The sequence below is a fragment of the Hemitrygon akajei genome, chromosome 16 (assembly GCF_048418815.1).
Source record: "Hemitrygon akajei chromosome 16, sHemAka1.3, whole genome shotgun sequence".
Taxonomy (NCBI): Eukaryota; Metazoa; Chordata; class Chondrichthyes; order Myliobatiformes; family Dasyatidae; genus Hemitrygon; species Hemitrygon akajei.
The window spans coordinates 94,115,466-94,137,673 of NC_133139.1; the positions used below are offsets into that span (position 1 = coordinate 94,115,466).

The 22,208-nt window shown below is 42.1% G+C and overlaps 1 protein-coding gene across 1 annotated transcript in view; it reads left to right on the forward strand.

The window, feature by feature from the left end:
* Positions 1-22,208, forward strand: part of LOC140740300 (complement C3-like) — a 250,059-nt gene that overhangs the window by 129,081 nt on the left and 98,770 nt on the right. Inside the window, exons 18-20 of the mRNA XM_073069454.1 lie at positions 9,349-9,457; positions 14,124-14,209; positions 19,858-19,997. Coding sequence (XP_072925555.1) covers positions 9,349-9,457; positions 14,124-14,209; positions 19,858-19,997 — 335 coding nt within the window. The remainder of the gene's footprint in view (positions 1-9,348; positions 9,458-14,123; positions 14,210-19,857; positions 19,998-22,208) is intronic.

A 22,208-nucleotide genomic window follows, 5' to 3' on the forward strand; every position in this document is an offset into this window, starting at 1 on the left:
CCTACTCCCTTGGGGAGTAAACCCCGAGGGAATTTTCCCTCAGGGTTTACTCCAGAAGCCTTCCCCATGAGTGGGTATAGTTGCAAGTCAGTGGAGATTTGAGATCAGAGTTCTCCTAGATGAGCTGCCAACAATGGCTGACAAGCCCCATCTGCCCAAAGCTACTGGTTTTAAGGTGCTACCTTTGCCTCTTCTCCTGTCAGTAGAAATGGTTCTGCCAGTATTTGTAGTTAAGCTACATGTGAAGTCCAGAAGCTGGTTGTCAGAGGCTATTTAAGGCACACTTCATTGGGAGCATTTAATAGGTAGTGGGAACTTGTCCCCATTACCACCTCTGGCTATAACAACTTTAAGGAATCACTTATTTAATAACCCTAGCCTAATCACAGGACAATGCACAATGACCAATTAACCAACTAACTGGTATGAATTTGAACTGAGGCAGAAAAGTGGAGCACTTGGAGGAAACCCATGTGCTCACCCAAAAAACATACAAATTCCTTGCAGGTGAGGTGAAATTGAGCTCCAGATTCTTACGCACTGGGATATAATAGCATCATGCTAACTGTTCTACTACTGTGGCACCTGATCTTGCACTGTAAGTCGACAAACGTGTACCATGACTAATGTGACTCAGTAAAAATGATTAAACCTACTGCTTGGTCATCATCCTTGCTCCGCATATACATAAGAGAGGGGAAGCACTTTTGCTCCCAGCCTTCGCGCTATGTTAGAATAAAAATCAGCTTGACCACAAACTAGATGTACTTTCTCTTCAATTGCTGTTTTATCCATAAATCCTGGAAACACAGTTTATCAGCTGATTCTGATGTAAGTTTTTGGATATGGATATGTAATGTTAACTGATTTTACATCTGTGGGAGCCGAGTGTTTTCAGCATTTTTTGTTTCTATTTCACTGTTTATGGTTTCTTCTTTGCATCTACCAAGCAAGGTAGATGATATAATTTCCTTCGTATTAGCTTATTGAATGTGGGTCTTGTCAGGCCTGCACAGGGAGGCACCTCCCAATTTCTAAGCTAACAGTTAACAGAAATCACTCGTTTCCAACTATTTAAACCCAGCTCTCATCCACAGTCCTTGATCACCCATTGAACCAGACTGTCTCAACTAGTTGCTCCTAGCATTCAATTGCCTTGTTGCCTGTTATGTTTAATGTGTTCCCTCTTGTTTTGTGGCCCCTTGTGGCTTGTTATTTTGTACTTTCTTATTAAAGTTATCACTCACCACTGAATCATCTCTGTTGTTCTGTGTGTGGGGCAAGCCTCCTCTGCATGTCTTGACAGGATGGGTGAACCAGAAATTGACCCAGTGGAGTTTGTGTGCCTAAAGGAAATTGTCCGTTGACATGAGCATATGATTCAGAAGAAGCAAGAAATCATTGACCATCTGTTCACCATTATCAATCAACCTTCCAACTCGATACTGCAATCTGCAACAGACAACCTCCTCCCTTTGATTCCATGCCTGAATGCTTTGACAGATCCTGAACCAGATGCTGCAACTTTTTGTTCCAGTGAGTCTTACACTTTGAGCTCCAACCATCTCTGTATTCAACAGACTAAGCTAAGATTGCCTTCCTCATCTCTCTCTTAACTGGGCAAGCTCTGACCTGGGTTGCCACTAACTGAGACAACACAACCCCCATTTGCAACAGATGCAAGGATTTCACTGCTGAAATATGCTTTGTTTTTGACCATTTGGGAATTGGAAGGGAGGCAGCATATAAGATACTTTACCTGCATCAAGGGTAATGTATGGCACTGGATTACACTGTGGAATTCAGGGCCCTTGCAGTGGACAGCTGGAATGCAGAAGTGGTACTGGCCCATTACCATCACGGCCTACTGAAGCACTTGAAAGATGAGCACTCTATCCAGGAAATGTCCAGGAATCTTGAAAGCCTCATCACTCTGGCCCTTGGTATTGACAAACATCTTATGGAATGACGGTCCAGATCATCAGCTTGAACCCCAGTTCCATTCCCAGAACCATTTCAGGCTGCAGGACCCTCATCAGCAATAGCTCCAGAATCCATGCAGTTAGGGAGAACTTCCTTAAGAGCGTGAGTGTCAATGGAGAAACAGTTTGTGTGCTTACTGTGGAGCAGTTGGTGATCCATGAATCAAATGTCCACTGCATACAGGAAACATCACCACCAGATAGAGAGGAGGCACCTTGTTCCAGATCCATAGCCTGACTTTAGAAACATAGAAAACCAACAGCACAATACAGGCCCTTTGGCCCACAAAGCTGTGCCAAACATGTCCTTACCTTAGAACTACCTAGGCTTACCCACAGCCCTCTATTTTCTAAGCTCCACGTATCCATCCAGGGGCCTCTTAAAAGACCCTAACATTTCCACTCCTACCACCACCACTGGCAGCCCATTCCACACACTCATGACTCGCTGTGCAAAAAACCTTACCCCTGACATCTCCTCTGTACCTACTTCCAAGCACCTTAAAACTATGCCCTCTCGTGCTAGCCATTTCAGCCCTGGGAAGAAGCCTCTGACTATCCATACAATCAATGCCTCTCATTATCTTGTACACCTCTATCAGGTCACCTCTCATCCTCCATCTCTCCAAGGAGAAAAGACCGAGTTCACTCAACCTATTCTCATAAGGCATACTCCCCAACCCAGGCAACATCCTTGTAAATCTCCTCTACACCTTTTCTATGGATTCCACGTCCTTCCTTTAGTGAGGTGACCAGGATTGAGCACAGTACTCCAAGTGGGGTCTAACCAGGGTGCTATATAGCTGCAACATTACCTCTCGGCTCTTAAGCGCAATCCCACAATTGATGAAGGCCAATGCACCATTTGCCTTCTCAACCATAGTCAACCTGCGTAGCAGCTTTAAATGTCCTACAGACTCAAACCCCAAGATCCCTATGATCCTCCACACTGCCAAGACACTTGCCATTAATGCTATATTCTGCCATCATATTTGACCAACCAAAATGAACCACTTCACACTTATCTGGGTTGAACTCTATCTGCCACTTCTCAGCCCAGTTTTGTATCCTATCAATGTCCCATTGTAACCTCGGACAGCCCTCCACACTATCCACAACACCTCCAACCTCTGTGTCATCAACAAATTTACTAACCTATCCCTCATCCAGGTCACTTATAAAAATAACAAAGAGTAGGGGTCCCAGAACAGATCCCTGAGTCACACCACTGGTCACCAGCCTCCATGCAGAATATGACCCGTCTACAACCACTCTTTGCCTTCTGTGGGTAAGCCATTTCTGGATCCACAAAGCAATGTCCCCTTGGATCCCGTGCCTCCTTACTTTCTCAATAAGCCTTGCTAAAATCCATATACACTACATCTACGGCTCTACCCTCATCAATGTGTTTAGTCACATCCTCGATAAATTTAATCAGGCTCGTTAGGCATGACTTGCCTTTGACAAAGCCATGCTGACTATTCCTAATCATATGTTCATAACTCCTGCCTCTCAGGATCTTCTCCATCAACATACCAGCCACTGAATTAAGACTCACTGGTCTATAATTTCCTGGGCTATCTCTACTCCCTTTCTTAAATAAGGAAACAACATCGGCAACCCTCCAGTCCTCTGGAACCTCCCCCGTCCTCATTGATGATGCAAAGATCATTGCCACAGACTCATCAATCTGCTCCCTCACTTCCCACAGTAGCCTGAGGTACATCCTGTCCAGTCCCGGTGATTTATCCAACTTGATGCTTTCCAAAAGCTCCAGCACGTCCTTTTCCTTAATATCTACATGCTCAAGCTTTTCAGTGCACTGCAAGCCATTCCTACAATCGCCAAGATCATTTTCTGTAGTGAAAACTGAAGCAAAGTATTCATTAAGTACCTTTGCCACCTTCTCCGGTTCCATACACACTTTTCCACTGTCACACTTTTTTGGTCCTATTCTCTCATGTCTTATCATCTTGCTTCTCCACTTTCTCTTTTTCCTCCTCCACATCCTGTCAACACTACACGCACAGGGGTCTCTAGCAAATTTCAGTACACCAGCCAACACCCTAGATTGTGTTGAGCCTACCTCTCAGCCCTTCTGCCATTGACGGATGTGCTTTAAGGTCTGGATGGTCAGAGAATACACAGGGCCTGTGCAACTGAGCATCAGAAAGAACCACATACATCCAATTCCTCTTGATTGATTTACCCAAAACTCCTCTCATGTTGGATTACCTCTGGCCTCTCCACTCATGAGCCTTAATTCGCCTTGTCATCTGGTTCATTTCTGAATTGGGGACCCACATGCCTCAGCTGAGTTCTCCCCATAAATCCATGCAAATGGAGTAAAACCTCAACTTCACCAAACTCCCTCAGGAATACCTTGACTTGGCATTGCTTTAGCAAAAGAGATACCATCACCCTGCCACCTCACAGAGCACACACTGTGTGATCGACATCCTCCCTGTTACCATGCATCCTCAAGATTGTCTGTTCTTCTCCCCTCCAGAGACGCAAGCCATGAATGACTACATCACCAAAGCACTAATGTTGGCTTCTTTCAACCATCCCAATCCCCACAGTTGTGCAGGATTCTTCTTTGTCAAAAAGAAAGATGGAGCTCTCCATCTCTCCATCTACTACCATAGACTTGGACGAAGTCTAAGAGCTGCTGCCCTCTCCCTTTATTGATAGCACAGGGCCTAGATCATCACTAAACTGAATCTACAGATTGTGTACAATCTGATTCACATCTGCCAAGTGTATAAATGAAAGATGGCATTCATAATATTCACTGGGCAATATGAATATTTGGTGTTGCTTTTTGGATTTTCCGACCGTCTAGCTGTTTTCCAAACCTTCATCAACAAAATCCTTTGAGATATGCTACATAGGTATGTGTTTGTCTACTTTGACGACATTCTCATAAAACCATAAGACATAGAAGCAGAATTAGGCCAATCAGTACATCTGCTCCACCATTCCATCATGGCTGATCCCAGATCTCACTCAACCCCATACACCTGCCTTCTTGCCAAAACCTTTAATGCCCTGACCGATCAGGAAATTATCAATTTTCACATTAAATATACCCATGGTCAGCATCCATAGCTGGCTGAAGCAGAGCATTCCACTGATTCACTACTGTCTGACTAAATAAATTCCTCCTTACCTCTGTTCTAAAGGGTCACCCCTGAATTTTGAGGCTGTGCCCTCTAGTTCTGGATACCCCCACCAAAGGAAATATCCACTCCATATCCACCTAATCTAGTCCTTTCAACGTTTGGTGGGCTTCAGTGAGAAACCGTGCATTTTTCTGAACTCTCTTCAATGACTACACATCCTTTCTGAGATATGGGGCCCAAAACTGTTGACAATACTCTAAGTGCGGCCACAGCACTTAGCCGCAGCATTATCTCCTTAATTTTATATTCTATTCCCCTTGAAATGAATGCCAACATTACATTTGCCTTCTCTATCACAGACTCAATCTGTAAATTAACCTCTAGAATTCTTGCACGAGGACTCCTAAGTCCTTTTGCAACTCTGGCATTTGTATTTCCTCCCCATTTAGATATAGTCTGTAATATTCCTTTCTCTAAAATGCAATATTATACATTTCCCAACACTGTATTCCATCTGTCACATTTTACCCATTCTTCCAATTTGTCTGTCCTTCTGCAAACACATTGCTTCCTCAGCACTACCTACCCTTCCACCTATCTTTGTACCATCTTCAGACTTTGCCACAAATCATTAATTCTATTATCTAAATCACTGACAAACAATGTGAAAAGTAGTGGCACTTTTACCAATGCTGACCCCCTGACAAACACCACTAGTTATTGGCAGTCAAGCAGAAAAGGCTCCCTTTATTCCCACTTGCTGCCTCCTGCCTGTCAGCCATTCCTCTATCCTCACCAGTATTTTTCCTCTAATTCCATGGGATTTTACCTCGTTAACTAGCCAAGATATGAATATGAGTTCAATCATGTTATGATCACCAACTCCTAAGCATTCCTTTACCTTAAGCTCTCAAATAAAATCTGGATTATTACACAACACCCAACTTAAAATAGCCTTTCCCCAAGTAGGCTCAAGCAGAAGCTGCTCTAAAAAGTCATCCATGATGGAATAGATGGATTTGTTGGCAAGTTTGAAGAAGATTGGAGGGGCAGGTAGCATTGAGGAAATGGGTAGGCTGCAGTAGGACTAAGACAGATTAGGAGAATGTGCAAGAAAATGGCAAATGAAATACAATATTGGAAAATGCATGGTCATGCACTTTGGTAGTAGAAATAAATGTGCAGACTATGTTCTAAATGGGGAGAAAATCCAAAAAATCTGAGATGCAAAGGAACTTAGGCGTCTTGTGCAGAACGCCCTAAAAATTAACTTGCAGGTTGAGTCAATGATGAGGAAGGTAAAGGCGATGTTGGCCTTTATTTCAAGTGGTCTAGAATGCAAGACCACACGTGTGATGCTGAAACGTTATAAGACACTGGTGAGGCCTCATTTTGATAGGGGTGAATGTATGTGATAAGGCACCAGGGCCATCATCTCCCTCAGGACCATATGGGAGGACTTACTCTTGTGCCTTCTTGCCTAAGTTCAACTCTACACAACACTATTATGGAGTTGGAGATGCAGACCTACTCACGATCAAATAGGGCTTGGAGGAATGGAGATAATGGCTGAAGCACCAAGCTCTTGCACATCTAGGCTAACAACCAGATCTCAATTCATTCAACAGTCAGGCTTGCTGGGCTCTTCTTCAACCAATTCAACTTGTTCTCCTACTGACCCGGCTCCAAGAAAATGAGGTGGACTTGCATCATGACAGTTTGACCCATCTGGAATGGAGACAGACCCTCAACCCATAATTCCATCCTCCCTGATCCTCAATCTGATCATCTGGGACCAGGATCTACAGCACAAGCCCATCCTGGCTGACATACCTGAGAGCTGTATGCATTCTGAGGCATTCCAGTGGACCCACTTCTTGCCCCTCTCCACCATCCAGGCACATGACAGACTCTGGATTTTCTATGATGCCAGTATTTGGTGGGCCACCATGATCACCGATGTATGTCAGTTCATTGCAGCGTGCCTTCAATGTGTCTCATACAATTCCTCCAACCAGTGACCCTCTGGGCTTCTGTGGCCCATGCTGATCCCTCAGTGCCTGTGGTCCCACATTGCCATGGAGTTCATCATGAGGTTGCCATTACCTGTGGGGCCACTGTAGACATGAGAATTGGTTCTCCAAGACAGCTCACTTCATTGCCCTTTCCAAAACTCTGTCAGCTGCTGATACGGCAGACCTGGTTCTCCAACATGGAGTTCATTTTCGTGGCTTCCGTCAGAATACTGTCAGACTCGGGCCCACAGTTCATCTCCCACTTCTGGCAAACATTCTGCTCTCTCCTCAGCACTTCAATGAGTTTGTTTGCTGACTATCATCTACAGTCCAACATATAAAGAGTCAATCAGCAAGTGGAGAAGTTTCTGCAATGCTTCACCACCTCTAACCTTTCCACAGGAAAGAAGTCTCTGCACTGGGCTGGCCTGTCCCACAATCTACACACCTTCTCTGCCATGGCTATTTCATCCTTGATGTGTTTCATGACTACCAACCCCATTGCTTCCTGCAGAGGAGCCAATGGTGGTGGTCTCATCTGCCAAGGCCCTGGTTCACTACTGCCAGAATGCTTGGAGGAGAGCATGGAGGGCCATCCTAGCTGCCAGCTGAGCCTACTGCTGATAGGCCAACTGCCCAGCTAGACTACTCCAGTCTGAGGTCTGTGTCTGGCTGTCTACCCAAATTCTGCACCTGTGTACAGTCTCCTGCAAGTTCACAACCCAGTTCATTGATCCCTTCAAGATCTCACATCACATCAATCCACTCACTTACTAATTTCAGCGACCACAGTCCCTCGTGAATACACCTACTGTACATTCCATGTGTCTTGCCTCAAGCCTGTCATCCATGGACCACTCAAGCCACCTGGGTATGTACCTCTGGAACCTAAGCAAAACGTTAGATCTAATCCAATTGATTATTAGACAATCATTAGACAGTTAGACGAGAAGCTAGACTGGACTGCCAACACAGATGCCTTGTGCAGGAAGGCACAGAGTCGACTGTACTTCCTTAGAAGGTTGGCGTCATTCAATGTTTGTAGTGAGATGCTGAAGATGTTCTATAGGTCAGTTTTGGAGAGCGCCCTCTTCTTTGTGGTGGCGTGTTGGGGAGGCAGCATTAAGAAGAGGGACGCCTCACGTCTTAATAAGTTGGTAAGGAAGGCGGGCTCTGTCGTGGGCAAAGTACTGGAGAGTATAACAGAGAGTATAACAGAGCGAAGGGCGCTGAGTAGGCTACGGTCAATTATGGAAAACCCTGAACATCCTCTACATTGCACCATCCAGAGACAGAGAAGCAGTTTCAGCGACAGGTTGCTATCGATGCAATGCTCCTCAGACAGGATGAAGAGATCAATACTCCCCAATGCCATTCGGCTTTACAATTCAACCGCCAGGAGTAAGATATGTTAAAGTGCCGGGGTTAGGACTCAATGTATTTAAGTAAACTACTTAAGAACTTTTTAAAAGCTATTATTAATGCTTTTTGAGAGGGTGATTTTAGATGCATATCATATTTTTACTGAGTTAAGTATTGTATGTAATTAGTTTTGCTACAATAAGTGTATGGGACATTGGAAAAAATGTTGAATTTCCCCATGGGGATGAATAAAGTATCTATCTATCTATCTATTGTGGTCTCAATCATAATCAATTCAAGGTGTGGAATTGATTATGATTAGGACCACCCTAATGAGTGGTGAGAGGAACATAATTATAAGTTCCAAACACAGTAACAAATTCTTGGTCAACATGCTTAGCTCTTCTTAACCTGCTAAAGTTGTTAAAATTTGTGTGGCAATTGCTTGTACGTGAAATTTTTGATGGCACTGACTGGTTAATACATGCATCTGCTATTCTAACTTTAGGCCAGTGTTACATGATTCTAGGTGCATTTAGTTGAGGAGTGTGCAGGAGGCTGAGGTGATGGCTGGGGGTGTGTAGAAAGCCAGAGCACTAGAAATCACAGTTTTGCTTTTGCTGATCATTTAATGCAATGTACCTGTTACAATGCATCGCATTTGGATGTCATCGGGAATGTTTATAACCCTGGGGAATGTTAGGTTCAATTCAGAAACCCAAGGATAGCTTGGCTGACAATTCTGAATTTTATGTTTCACATTCCTATTCTGAGTAGCGAATACCTGTTTGGGCTTTTGATCTTTTATTTTTAATCTCCAAGGTTAGATTATATGTAAATCCATAATTTTATTCTTTTCTTTAGGTGCAGATGATGATTACTACACTCCTTATGAACACATAACAAGCAGATCCAACTTCCCAGAAAGCTGGCTATGGACAATGATTTCTCTTCCAAATAATCAGATGGATGGGTATTTATTCAAAATTTTTATACATTTGTATGAATTCCTTTTGATGATACAACACTACTCAATAAGATTAATTCAGGAATTTGCCAGAATTGCCATTCCATGACAGTTTTTTGTCCCTTCACTGTTGACTGGAATCTGGTTCAAGTAATAACATTTGCAATTTTGCACATTACCAGTTCCAGCAAATAGTAACATGACACTCATTTTTAAAAAATGTTTTGATGAACTTTAAGAAAGTTTCCATGTGTTCTAACAAAATATTGAGGCCAATTGTACCTGTATGCTCATAACATAATTCAACCCATGACAATCTGGCTGAGAAGGAATGCTCCTCACTCCTTCTAGATGATGAAACTCTAGTTTTAGCTCTAAATGCAAAGTTGTACTGCACATTCATGAAAAGCCTTCTGTGCAGGAAACAATATCAAATACATGGATTTTATTGGTATATATGATAGTGTAGTGGGTGTAATGGACAATGATAGTGTAGTGGGAGTAACAAAGATTCATAGGTTAATTTTATTATCAAAGTATGTATTCAGAATACAATTGATTTCTCTTCTCCAGATAGCCTTAAAATACAGAAAACATTGAAGTACTTGAAAGAAAGACAACAATCCCCCTTATTGCATGAAAAGAAAACGATACAAAAACTCACAAACCCCAAACCCTCCCTCACACAAAAGCTAACAGATCACTCACATGGAGTAACAACTGCAAGATCATCAAACCACAAACCCCAGCCCACCAATCAGCAGCATGAAATAATAGGTGAGAAAACAAAAAAAAAACACAGAACTGAAAGAGGCCAAAATGAAATACAGTCCAATCCATAAATCTCAGAATTTTGATATCACTCCGAGAGCATTGGGACGTAGCAGACTCTCTGAGGTCAGCAACTCAAACCAGCGGCCTCGCCAAGGTCAGCGACTCGAACCAGCAGCCTCTCCGAGGTCAGTGACTCAACCAGAGGCCTCTCCAAGGGCAGCGACTCGAACCAGTGGCCTCTCTGAGGTCAGCAATTCAACCAGCAGCATCTCCAAGGTCAGCAATTCAACCAGCAGCATCTCCAAGGTCAGCAACTCGAACCAGCGGCCTCTCTGAGGGCATTGACTCAAACCAGCAGCCTCTCCAAGGTCAGCAATTCAACCAGCAACCTCTCCAAGGTCAGCAATTCAACCAGCAGCCTCTCCGAGGTCAGCAACTCAAACCAGCAGCCTCTCCAAGGGCAGCAACTCGAACCAGCACTGTTATACTAACAAATTATCAAAATCCTTTGACAAGGTGATGAGAGAGATTGAGTGTAGGGCAGTGGATGTTGTCTACATGGATTTTAGTAAGCCATTTAACAAAGTTCTTCATGGGAGGCTAATCCAGAATATTAAGCTGCATGGGGTCCATGGCAAATTAACTGTTTGGATACAGAACTGGCTTGCATATAGAAGACAGCGTAGTGGTTGAAGGACATTCAAACTGGAGGTCTGTATTTAGTAGTGTTCCGCAGGAATCTATGTGGGAGCCTATGCTGTTTCTGACGTATATAAATGACCTGAATGATAATATAAATAGGTCAGTTATTAAGTTTGTGTATGATATCTAGATTGGTGGAGTTGTGAAAAGAGTAGAAGATTGGCAAAGAAAAAAGCGCAATATAGATCAGTTACAGATATGGGCAGATGGAGTATAAACCTTTAACCCAGATAAATGTGAAGTGTTGCACCTTAGGTGGGCAAATAGGAAGATAGTACAACACTAAGGACAAGATACTTAATAGAAACATAGAAAAACTTACAGCACAATACAGGCCCTTCGGCCCACAAAGTTGTGCCAAACATGTCCCTACCTTAGAAATTACTAGGCTTACCCATTGCCCTCTATTTTTCTATGCTCCATGTGCCTATTCAAAAGTCTCTTAAAAGACCCTATCGAATCCCCTCCACCACCATTACCAGCTGCCCATTCCATGCACTCACCACTCTCTGAGTAAAAATCTTAACCCCTGACATCTCCTCTGTACCTACACCCCAGCACCTTAAACCTGTGTCCTCTTGCGGCAACCATTTCAGCCCTAGGAAAAAGCCTCTGACTATCCACATGATCAATGCCTCTCATCCTCTTGTACACCTCTATCAGGTCACCTCTCATCCCCAACACGGACAAACAAGCTGGATGAACTCAGCAGGTTGTGCAGCTGCCTGACCTGCTGAGTTCATCCAGCTTGTTTGTATGTGTTGATTTGACCACAGCATCTGCAGTGTACTTTGTGTTCACCTCTCATCCTCCGTCGTTCCAAGGAGAAATGGCCGAGTTCACTCAACCTGTTTTCATAAGGCATGCTCCCCAATCCAGGCAACATTTTTGTAAATCTCCTCTGCATCCTTCCTGTAGTGAGGTGACCAGAAATAAGCACAGTACCCCAAGTGGGGTCTGACCAGGGTCCTATATAGCTGCAACATTACCTCTCGGCTCCTAAATTCAATTCCACGATTGATGAAGGCCAATACACTGTACATCTTCTTAACCACACAGTCAACCCGCGCAGCTGCTTTGAGCGTCCTGTGGACTCAGATCCCAAGATCCCTCTGATCCTCCATACTGCCAAGCGACTTACCATCAATACTATATTCTGCCATATTTGACCTACCAAAATGAACCACTTCACACTTATCTCAGTTGAACTCCATTGGCCACGTCTCAGCCCAGTTTTGCATCCTATCAATGTCCTGCTGTAATCTCTGACAGCACTCCACACTATCCACAACACCTCCAACCTTTGTTTCATCAGCAAACTTACTAATCCATCCCTCCATTTCCTCATCCAGGTCATCTGCCATCTTGGACAATGACTCCCATCCACTCCATAATATACTGGTTAGGCACAGGAGTACATTCAGCCAGAGACTCATTCCACCGAGATGTAACACTGAGCGTCATAGGAAGTCATTCCTACCTGTGGCCATCAAACTTTACAACTCCTCCCTTGGAGTGTCAGACACCCTGAGCCAATAGGCTGGTCCTGGACTTTATCTCCACTTGTCATGATTAACTTATTAATATTTAATTATTTATGGTTTTATATTGCTATATTTCTTCACTATTCTTGGTTGGTGCAGCTGTAGTGAAACCCAATTTCCCTTGGGATCAATAAAGTATGTCTGTCTGTCTGTCTGTCTGTCTTTATAAAAATCACGAAGAGTAAGGGTCCCAGAACAGATCCCTGAGGCACACCACTGGTCACCGACCTCCATGCAGAATATGACCCGTCAACAACCACTCTTTGCCTTCTGTGGGCAAGCCAATTCTAGATCCACAAAGCAATGACCCCTTGGATCCCATGCCTCCTACATTCTCAGTAAGCCTTGCATGGGGTACCTTATCAAAAGCCTTGCTGAAATCCATATATACTACATCTACTGCTCTTCCTTCATCAATGTGTTTAGTCACATCCTCAAAAATATTGATGTTCAGCAGAGAGATCTTGGGATCCAAATTCATAGCTCCTTGAAAGTGGCTGCACAGGTCAAAGTGGCTGAAGGTGGTTAAGCAGGGTTATGAATTGCTTGCTTTTATTAGTCAAGGCATTGAATTCAGAAGTCAAGTGGTTATGTTACAGCTTTGTAAAACTCTGGTTAGGTCACATCTGGAGTATTACATGTATTTCTGGCTGCCCCACTATAGGAAGGATGTTGAGGCTTTGGAGAGGGTGCGAAGTGGTTTACCCAAATGCTGCCTGATTTAAAGAGCATGCACTATCATGACAGTTTGGATAAACATGAGTTGTTTTCTCCGTAGCATTGTAGGCTGAGGGGAGAGATGATAGAGTTTTAAAAGATTGCGAGGCATTGATAGAGTAGACAGGGATTATTTGTTTCACAGGGTTGAAATGTCTACCAGGGGGCATTCATTGAAGGTGAGAGGGGGAAGATTCAAGCGGGATGTGAGGGGTAAGTTGTTTTAGTCATGGCTTCCTGAAATGCGCTGTCTGATGTGGTGATAGAGGCAAATACATTAGAGGCTTTTCAGAGACATTTGGATAGGTACATGGATGTAAGGAAGATGGAGGGATATCAACATTGTACAGGTTAGAGGGATTAGTATTTAGGTGTTTTTGATTTGCTTTTTATCTGGTTCAGCACAATATTGTGGCCCAAATGGCTTGTTCCTGTGCTTTACTGTTCTATGTTAAAATCTGATTCAGTAATGAAGTAATCCCAGCCAGGTGCCCATATAGTTTGTGTCATGTCTGTAGGCTCATTAGTGTTATTCATTCCTTCAGCCAGTGGTAGAGGTGGTCAACGCTTTACTAAAGTTAGTGGCTGATACAGCAACATATCCAAATTCAAAGCCTGCCTGTTGTCTAAAGATACACTGCCCTCATAACTTGTCAAGAATAGAAAGTGAACGAATCCTGGAGATACTGAATAATGCCTGGATCACTTATTCATGTGTTCTATGCCTAAAGAGATAACAATCGCAGGCAGTGGAGTACTATGAAATGAGACTATTTGTGTAATGTGTCCGAAGTTTCAACTTAGTAAGTTTGCCTCTAAAATTTCAACAACAAATATGTGCTGTTTATCACAAAAAGCCACAAATTACAAAAGTAACATATTTGTGGTGTATATGTCAAAATGAGCTTAATGTACATTTTCTTTTACTTAAACAGCCTTGCATCATCGGAGATTACTCAATACCTTAAAGACTCAATCACTACTTGGGAAATACAAGCTGTCAGTGTGTCTCCAACAAAAGGCAAGGTTCTTCTGCATTATAAGAATGTTGAAATCAATAACTACATAATGTTTTAAAGGGCTTTGATCAAATATTATATTTTATTTCTTTTTATATCTGGAAGTTGTGAGAATGGAGATGTGGGACAAATAGTGCACCAAACACAGAAGAAATTTGCCTCCACTGTTTACTTTGACTGGAGTGTCATAACATGCTCATCATTGACTAGAAATATTAGCAAGACAGATATATTCCAAATAAGTCGAAATTTTCAAAGGGAAGAAGAAACTACCGTGGCTGACAAGCGAAGTCAGAGCCAAAGTAAAAGCAAAAGAGAGGGCATACAAGGAAGCCAAGGCTAGTGAGAAGATAAGAGGATTAAGGAGCTTTTTAAGAACTTGCATAAGGAAACTAAGAAGGTCATTCTGAAGGAAAAGATAAACTATGAGAGGAAACTGGTGACTAATATCAAAGAAGATACTAAAAGCTTTTTTAAGTATATCAGAGTCAGAATCAGAATCAGAATCAGGATTATTATCACTGGCATGTGATGTGAAATTTGTTAATGTAGCAACAGCAGTTCAATGCAATACATAATCTAGCAGAGAGGGAGAGAAAAAATCATTATAATTAATAAAATAAAACATAATAAATAAACAAATAAATCAATTACATATATTGAATAGCTTAAAAAATGCAAAAACAGGAATATTGTATATTAAAAAATGTGAGGTAGAGTCCAAAGTGTCAATGTCCATTCAGGAATCAAATGGAAGAGGGGAAGAAACTGTTCTTGAATCACTGAGTGTGTGCCTTTAGGTTTCTGTATCTCCTACCTGATGGTAACAGTGAGAAAAGGGCATGCTCCTGGGTGCTGCCATTCTGAGACACTGCTCCCTGAAGATGTCTTGGGTACTTTTAGGCTAGTGCCCAAGATGGAGCTGACTAGATTTACAACCTTCTGCTACTTCTTTCGGTCCTGTGCAGTATCCCCTCCATACCAGACAGTGATGCAGCCTGTCAGAATGCTCTCCACGGTACAACTGTAGAAGTTTTTGAATGTATTTGTTGACATACCAAATCTCTTCAAACTCTAATAAAGTATAGCTGCTGTCTTGCCTTCTTCATAACTACATTGATATGTTGGGACCAGGTTAGATCCTCAGAGATCTTGACACCGAGGAACTTGAAGCTGCTCACTCTCTCCATCTCTGATCCCTCTATGAGGATTGGTATGTGTTCCTTCGTCTTACCCTTCCTGAAGTCCACAATCAGCTCTTTTCTCTTACTGACATTGAGTGCCAGGTTGTTGCTGTGGCACCATTCCACTAGTTGGCATGTCTCACTCTTGTACTCCTTGTCACCATCTGAGATTCTATCAACAATGGTTGTATTGTCAGCAAATTTATAGATTGTATTTGAGCTATGCCTAGCTACACAGTCACGTGTACACAGAGAGTAGAGAAGTGAACTAAGCACACACCCCTGAGATGTGCCAGAGTTGATTGTCAGCGAGGAGGATATTTTATCACCAATCCACACAGACTGAGGTCTTCTGGTTAGGAAGTCAAGGATCCAGTTACAGTGGGAGGTACAGAGGCCCAGGTTCTGCAACTTCCCAATCAGGATTGTGGGAATGATGGTATTAAATGCTGAGCTATTGTCGATGAACAGCATCCTGATGTAGGTGTTTGTGTTGTTTAAGTGGTCTAAAGCTGTGTGGAGAGCCATTGAAATTGCATTTGCCGTTGACCTATTGTGGCAGTAGGCAAATTGCAATGGGTCCAGGTCCTTGCTGAGGCAGGAGTTCAGTCTAGTCATAACTGACCTCTCAAAGCACTTCATCACTGTTGATGTGGGTGCTACCAGGCAATAGTCATTAAGGCAGCCCACATTAATTTTCTTAGGCACTGATATGATTGTTGCCTTTTTGAAGCAAGTGGGAACTTCCGCCCGTATCAGTGAGAAGTTGAAAATGTCCTTATCTCCTACGAGGGTTTACTCTCTTTAAAGACAGTCTAACATCAGCCTCTGAGACGGAGATCACAGGGTCATCAGGTGCTGCAGGGATCTTCACAGCTATAGTTGTGTTCTCTCTTTCAAAGCAGGCATAAAGGGTAAAATAAAGTCGAGGGTGGATATAGGACCAATACACAATGATGCTGGGGATAGTGTAATGAGAGATGCAGTGATGGCAGAGAAACTGAATGTGTATTTTGCATCAGTCTTCACAGTGGAGGATGTCTGCAGTATACCGCACATTTGAGAGTGTCAGGAAAGTGAAGTTTGTGATGAAAATTACAACTGAGAAGGTGCTCAAGTAGCTTAATGGTCTGAGGGTGGATAAATCTCCTGGACCTGATGAAATACACCCTCGGGTTCAGAAGGAAGTAGCTGGAGAGATTGCGATGGCATTAATGGTGATCTTTCAAGAATCAATAGATTCTGGCATTGTACCAGATGACTGGAAAATTGCAAATGTTACTCTGCTACTTAAGAAGGGTGGGAGGCAGCAGAAAAGAAACTATAACCTGCTAGTCTGACATCAGTGGTTGAGAAGTTGTTGCAATAAATTGTTAGGAGATTATGGAGTACCTGGAGGCACATGACAAGTTAGGCCAAAGCCAGCATGGTTTCCTGAAAGGAAAATCCAGCCTGACAAACCTACTGCAATTCTTTGAGGAAATTACAAGCAAGGTAGACAAAGGAGACGCAGTAGACATGGTGTACTTGGATTTTCAGAAGGCCTTTGACAAGGTGCTGCACATGAGGCTACTTAGCAAAATAAGAGCCCATAGAATTACAGGGAAGTTAGTAGCATGGGTGGAGCATTGGCTGGTCAGCAGAAAACAGAGAGTGGGAATAAAGGGATCCTATTTTGGCTGGCTGCCAGTTACCACTGGAGTTCCACAGGGGTCAGTGTTGGGACCGCTGCTTTTTACGATGTATGTCAATGATTTGGATTACGGTATTAATGGATTTGCTGAAGATACAAAGACAGGTGGAAGAGTGGGTAGTATTGAGGAAACAGAGAGCCTGCAGAGAGACTTAGATAGTTTAGGGGAATGGGCAAAGAAGTGGCAAATGAAATACAGTGTTGGAAAGTGTATGGTCATGCACTTTGGTGGAAGAAATAAATGGGCAAAATATTTAGATGGGGAGATAATTCAAAATGCAGAGTTGCAAAGGGACTTGAAAGTCCTTGTGTAAGATATGCTAAAGGTTAACCTCCAGGTTAAGTCAGTTGTGAAGAAGATGAATGCAATGGTGACATTTATTTCTAGAGGTACAAAATATAAGAGCAGGGATATGATATTGAGACTCTATAAGGCACTCGTGAGACCACATTTGGAGTATTGTGTGCAGTTTTGGGCTCCTTATTTTAGAAAGAATATACTGACATTGGAGAGGGTTCAGAGAAGATTCACAAGAATGATTCCATGAATGAAAGAGTTACCATATGAGGAACATCTGGCTGCTCTTGGGCTGTAGTCCCTGGAGTTCAGGAGAATGGAGGGGAGGAGGGAACCCATAGAAACATACTGAATGTTAAAAGACCTGAATAGATTAGATATGGTAAAGTTATTTCCCATGGTAAGGGATTCTAGGAAAAGAGGGCACTACTTCAGGATTGAAGGACGTCCTTTTAGAACTGAGATGCGGTAGTAAATCTGTGGAATTTGTTGCCATGAGCAGCTGTGGAGGCCAAGTCATTGGGTGTATTTAAGGGAGAGATAGATAGGTTCTTGATTAGCCAGGGCATCAAGGGTATAGGGTGAAAGCAGGGGGGTGGGGATGACTGGAAGAATTGGATCAGCCCATGATTGAATGGCGGAGCAGACTCAATGGGCCAAATGGCCCACCTCTGTTCTTATATCATCTGGTCTTATGGCTATTGGAGAGTGCAGGATATAAAAGATGCAGGTTCTATTTATGAGGCTGAAACCTAGAATAGGAATGTAAAATACTGCTAATGCATAACTGGCCAGGCAGCATCTATCAATAGAGAAAAAAAGTCCTTTCCACAGAACAGGGAAAATTTAGAGATGCAATCAATTTTAAAATGCACAGTAAATGGAAAGGGGACGACAATAGAATGTAGTGAATACAGGAGAGGTGAAGTAACGGGCATAATGGCTCAGGAAAAAGGGAACGGTTGAATAATCGTACTGGAGTCTGGGCCTTGTTTAATTAGGATTTTCTCGCATTTGCAATCTATCAATGAGATTCTACAAAAGAAGAAAATAGTTCCTTGCCAGTAAGTCCATCCATTTATTTCTGTTAGGACATCAGATTGTGTCAAGGTATACTGTATATGTATATATTAAAGCAGTGTTAATTGCAGTGATGTTCCTATTGAACATGGAACAGTAGAGCACAGTACAGGCCCTTCAGCCCACGATTTTACACCAACCTTTTAACCTACTCAAAAATCAATTTATCTCTTTCCTCCCATATAGCCCTCCATTCTTCTTCATTCATGTACCTATCTAAATTGCTTTAGTGGATCTGCCAGTACCACCAGTTGTATTTTCCACGAATTTATCATTCTTTGCATAATACCTAGCTCTGGCATCCCTCTGACACTTTTTCCAATCATCTTAAAAGAATGCCCTCTTGCATTACCATTATTGCCAGGCGAAAAAGGTACCTGCTATCCATTCTAGCATCTTGCACACCTCTTTTGGTGGAACATTCCATCATCACATTGAAGTTATATGGGTGCTTTTATACTTGTTATCAGTGTAATGCTATTTCCTCTGTGGATCACAATCACCAGAAAAAAAAGATACAGGAAAGACAAGTGACTGTCAAGGAAGGTTTATGTGCTACTAAAAGAACATAAGGGTTATCTTTTGTTTAAGATAGATGCCAGAGAGAGAAGCAGAGAAAGAAGCAGGAACATTTTCTTGGTAGCACACACAAAATGCTGGTGGAACACAACAGGCCAGGCAACATCTATAGGGAGAAGCATTGTTGATGTTTCGGGCCGAGACCCTTCATCCTGTGTGTGTTGCTTGAACTTCCAGCATCTGCAGATTTCTTCGTGTTTACATTTTCTTAGTAACAGCTACCTAGTTAGGACTTTGGTGCATTGTTGTGGAATCACATTGATAATCAGGAATATTCTAATTTTCAAGGTGTAAACCTGAAAGGACTTGCTGCTGTAAATCTTTTGAAAATTATTAATGATACATCAACTAAAATAGTTCTTGTTCAGGGAAACTGTACATTTTCATTAAAACTGATACTATTCATTCCAGGTGCAGTTTACCACTTGAATAGACACATAATATTGACCATAATTGGATAAAGTCTGAATATTTATTAGCCCATGCCTTTGACCATTGTTACTGAACCTCAGCAACCTTCTCTAATTCAAAGTAAAAACACACAAAATGTGAATGATCATTTGTGTAACACTCCTACTATCTTTTAATGTTTCTACCTCAAATCAGAGATGATTTGTATTATATTACGGCAGAGCAGTCAACTTAAATCTGTATCAATTGATGGGAATGCAAAAGTTATTCCTTCAAAATATAAGGTTAACTGAAGGAAATTAAGTTTATTCTCTGTTTTAGAAGTAATTTGGTTTCACTATGAAATATAACAACAGATAATGTAAGTGCAGTGCATATTCTGAATATTAAAACTTCTTGTTGCAGGAGTATGCATTGCACAACCCTATGAACTGACAGTAATGAAAGACTTTTTCATCGACCTTCGACTTCCATACTCAGCTGTTCGCAATGAACAAGTGGAAATTCGAGCAGTCCTTTACAATTATCATACTTCAGAAATTCGAGTAAGTTTGGCAACGATATTCGATATCCTAAAGACTTCGGTCACAAGGAGATCATTGTACATCCTGCAATGAATGTAATGGAGTTGTGTAATGGGGTGTGGAATAATTTAAGTGAATAGTGTTGCATTTATAACAATGGTCCAAGGTCAGAAATGTAACTGGTTAAAGTGGGATTGCAGGAGAGGGAACAGAGATTGAATGTGAAGAGGCAAAAGATTTAAATTTTCTGGAAGGTTATACAAACAAACAAAATCATGTTGTCTTGTGTTCACCATTGGTGGGGTGGAGAGAACAATATATGTGCAAGAAAGCAAGCCTCAGTGATATGCATTTTTGAAGGTGTAGGGTGTGAAGAGGACAGATGATAGTCTGAAGGGCATGAAGGGATCTGAACAAAACAAATATAAGTTGGAATCTCTGAGAAGCGCAGGTCAGTGAACAAAATGGCTACAGCAGTACAGGAGATGTTAAACAGAGATGAAGGATAGAGAATAGGAAGCAGGTCAGGGGAATGTTGAAATGGTTGACAAGGACAGTGATACGTGAAGAGGATATAGAACTGCTTTTAAATGAAATAGTGAGACAGATATTAGACAAAAGTCAATATACATAAATATGAAATTGGTGGACAGAATCCATTAAAACTCAGAAGGAAAATACGTATTAAGCTAATGCTGGAGAAGTTCTATGGAACTCCAAATAGGGAGAAGGATATGGAAGATGCAGTCTCCACCAGGGGCATGATGAAGGAAATGGGATGTTATGTTGAAGCTGTATAAGACATCAGTGAAGCTTAATTTGGAGAATTCTGTGCAGTTTTGGTCACCTGCCTACAGGAAAGATGTAAATAATGTTGAAAGAGTAAAGAGAAAATTTACAGAGCTGTTGTTGGGTCTGAAGGACCTACATTGTATGGAAAGACTGAGTAGGTTAGGACATTATTCCTTGGAATGTAGAAGATTAAGAGGAGATATGATAGAAATATTTTTAAATATTGAATGGTAAAATAAGGTAAATGCAAGCAGGCTTTCTCCAGAGGTTGTGTGGGACTGAAACTAGAGGTCATGGGTTAAGCATAAAAGGTCAAAAACTTAAGGGAAACATGAGGGGAAATGGCACTCAGATGGTTGTGAAAGTGTGGAGCATGTTGCCATTGCAAGTGGTGCAGTGAACTTGATTTCAGCATTTATGAGAAGTTTGAATAGGTACATGGATGGTAGGGGTATGGAGGGCTATGGTCCCGGTGCAGGTCGATGGGGGTAGGCAGTTTAAATGGCTCAGTATGGCCTGTTTCTGTGTTATACTTCTCTATGACTCTGACTAAGAGCTATATGCAAAGACTATAAATATTTGGAGACTTCAATATTACACTATTTGGATAATTAGAATCAAGAGAAGAAATTCTTGAACACAAGGAAGTCTGCAGATGCTGGAAATTCAAGCAACACACACAAAATGCTGGTGGAACGCAGCAGGCCAGGCAACGTCTATAGGAAGAAGCACTGTCGACGTTTTAGGCCGAGACCCTTCGTCAAGACTGTCTTGGCCCGAAATGTCGACAGTGCTTCTTTCTATAGATGCTGCCTGGCCTGCTGTGTTCCACCAGCATTTTGTGTGAAGAAATTCTTGAAATGTGTTAGGGTGATCTTTTTAGCCTATTGAAGGAGGCATTGCCATCTTTGTGCCAGGGAATGAGGTGAGACAAATGGGCCACATGCCAATGGGAAACTATTTTGGTGAGTGATCATTATTATCATAATATTTAGGCTAGTGGTGGAGAAGGCAAGGAAGAACAGTAGAATTCATAAAGTGGAAAATGGCCAACTTCAATGAGATGGGGGAAGGGCTTAGCTAGAATAAATGGTGTCAATGGTTGAGAGGAAAAGAAAAGTGTTGACAGGAAAAGTGTGAAATCTTTAATGAGATATTTCAGCTACAAGCAGTGCACATGAAATAGCGGGGAAACAATTGTGAGGTTCATTTGAGTATAAGGGAGAAGGAGAATATCATTAAATAACAGAGGGTACTTGATGTACTTCATACACATTCAAGTTCTAAATGCATTAAATAAAGAAGGAATCCTGACAAGTAAAGAGGCATTGGGATTAGGTAATTCAGCATTATTCTACTGGCATACAAGTCATGCGCAGGCAATAAGAGATTGGAATGGACCTTATTGGGAGTGGTGTATGCTTGGTGGATAAAATTGTG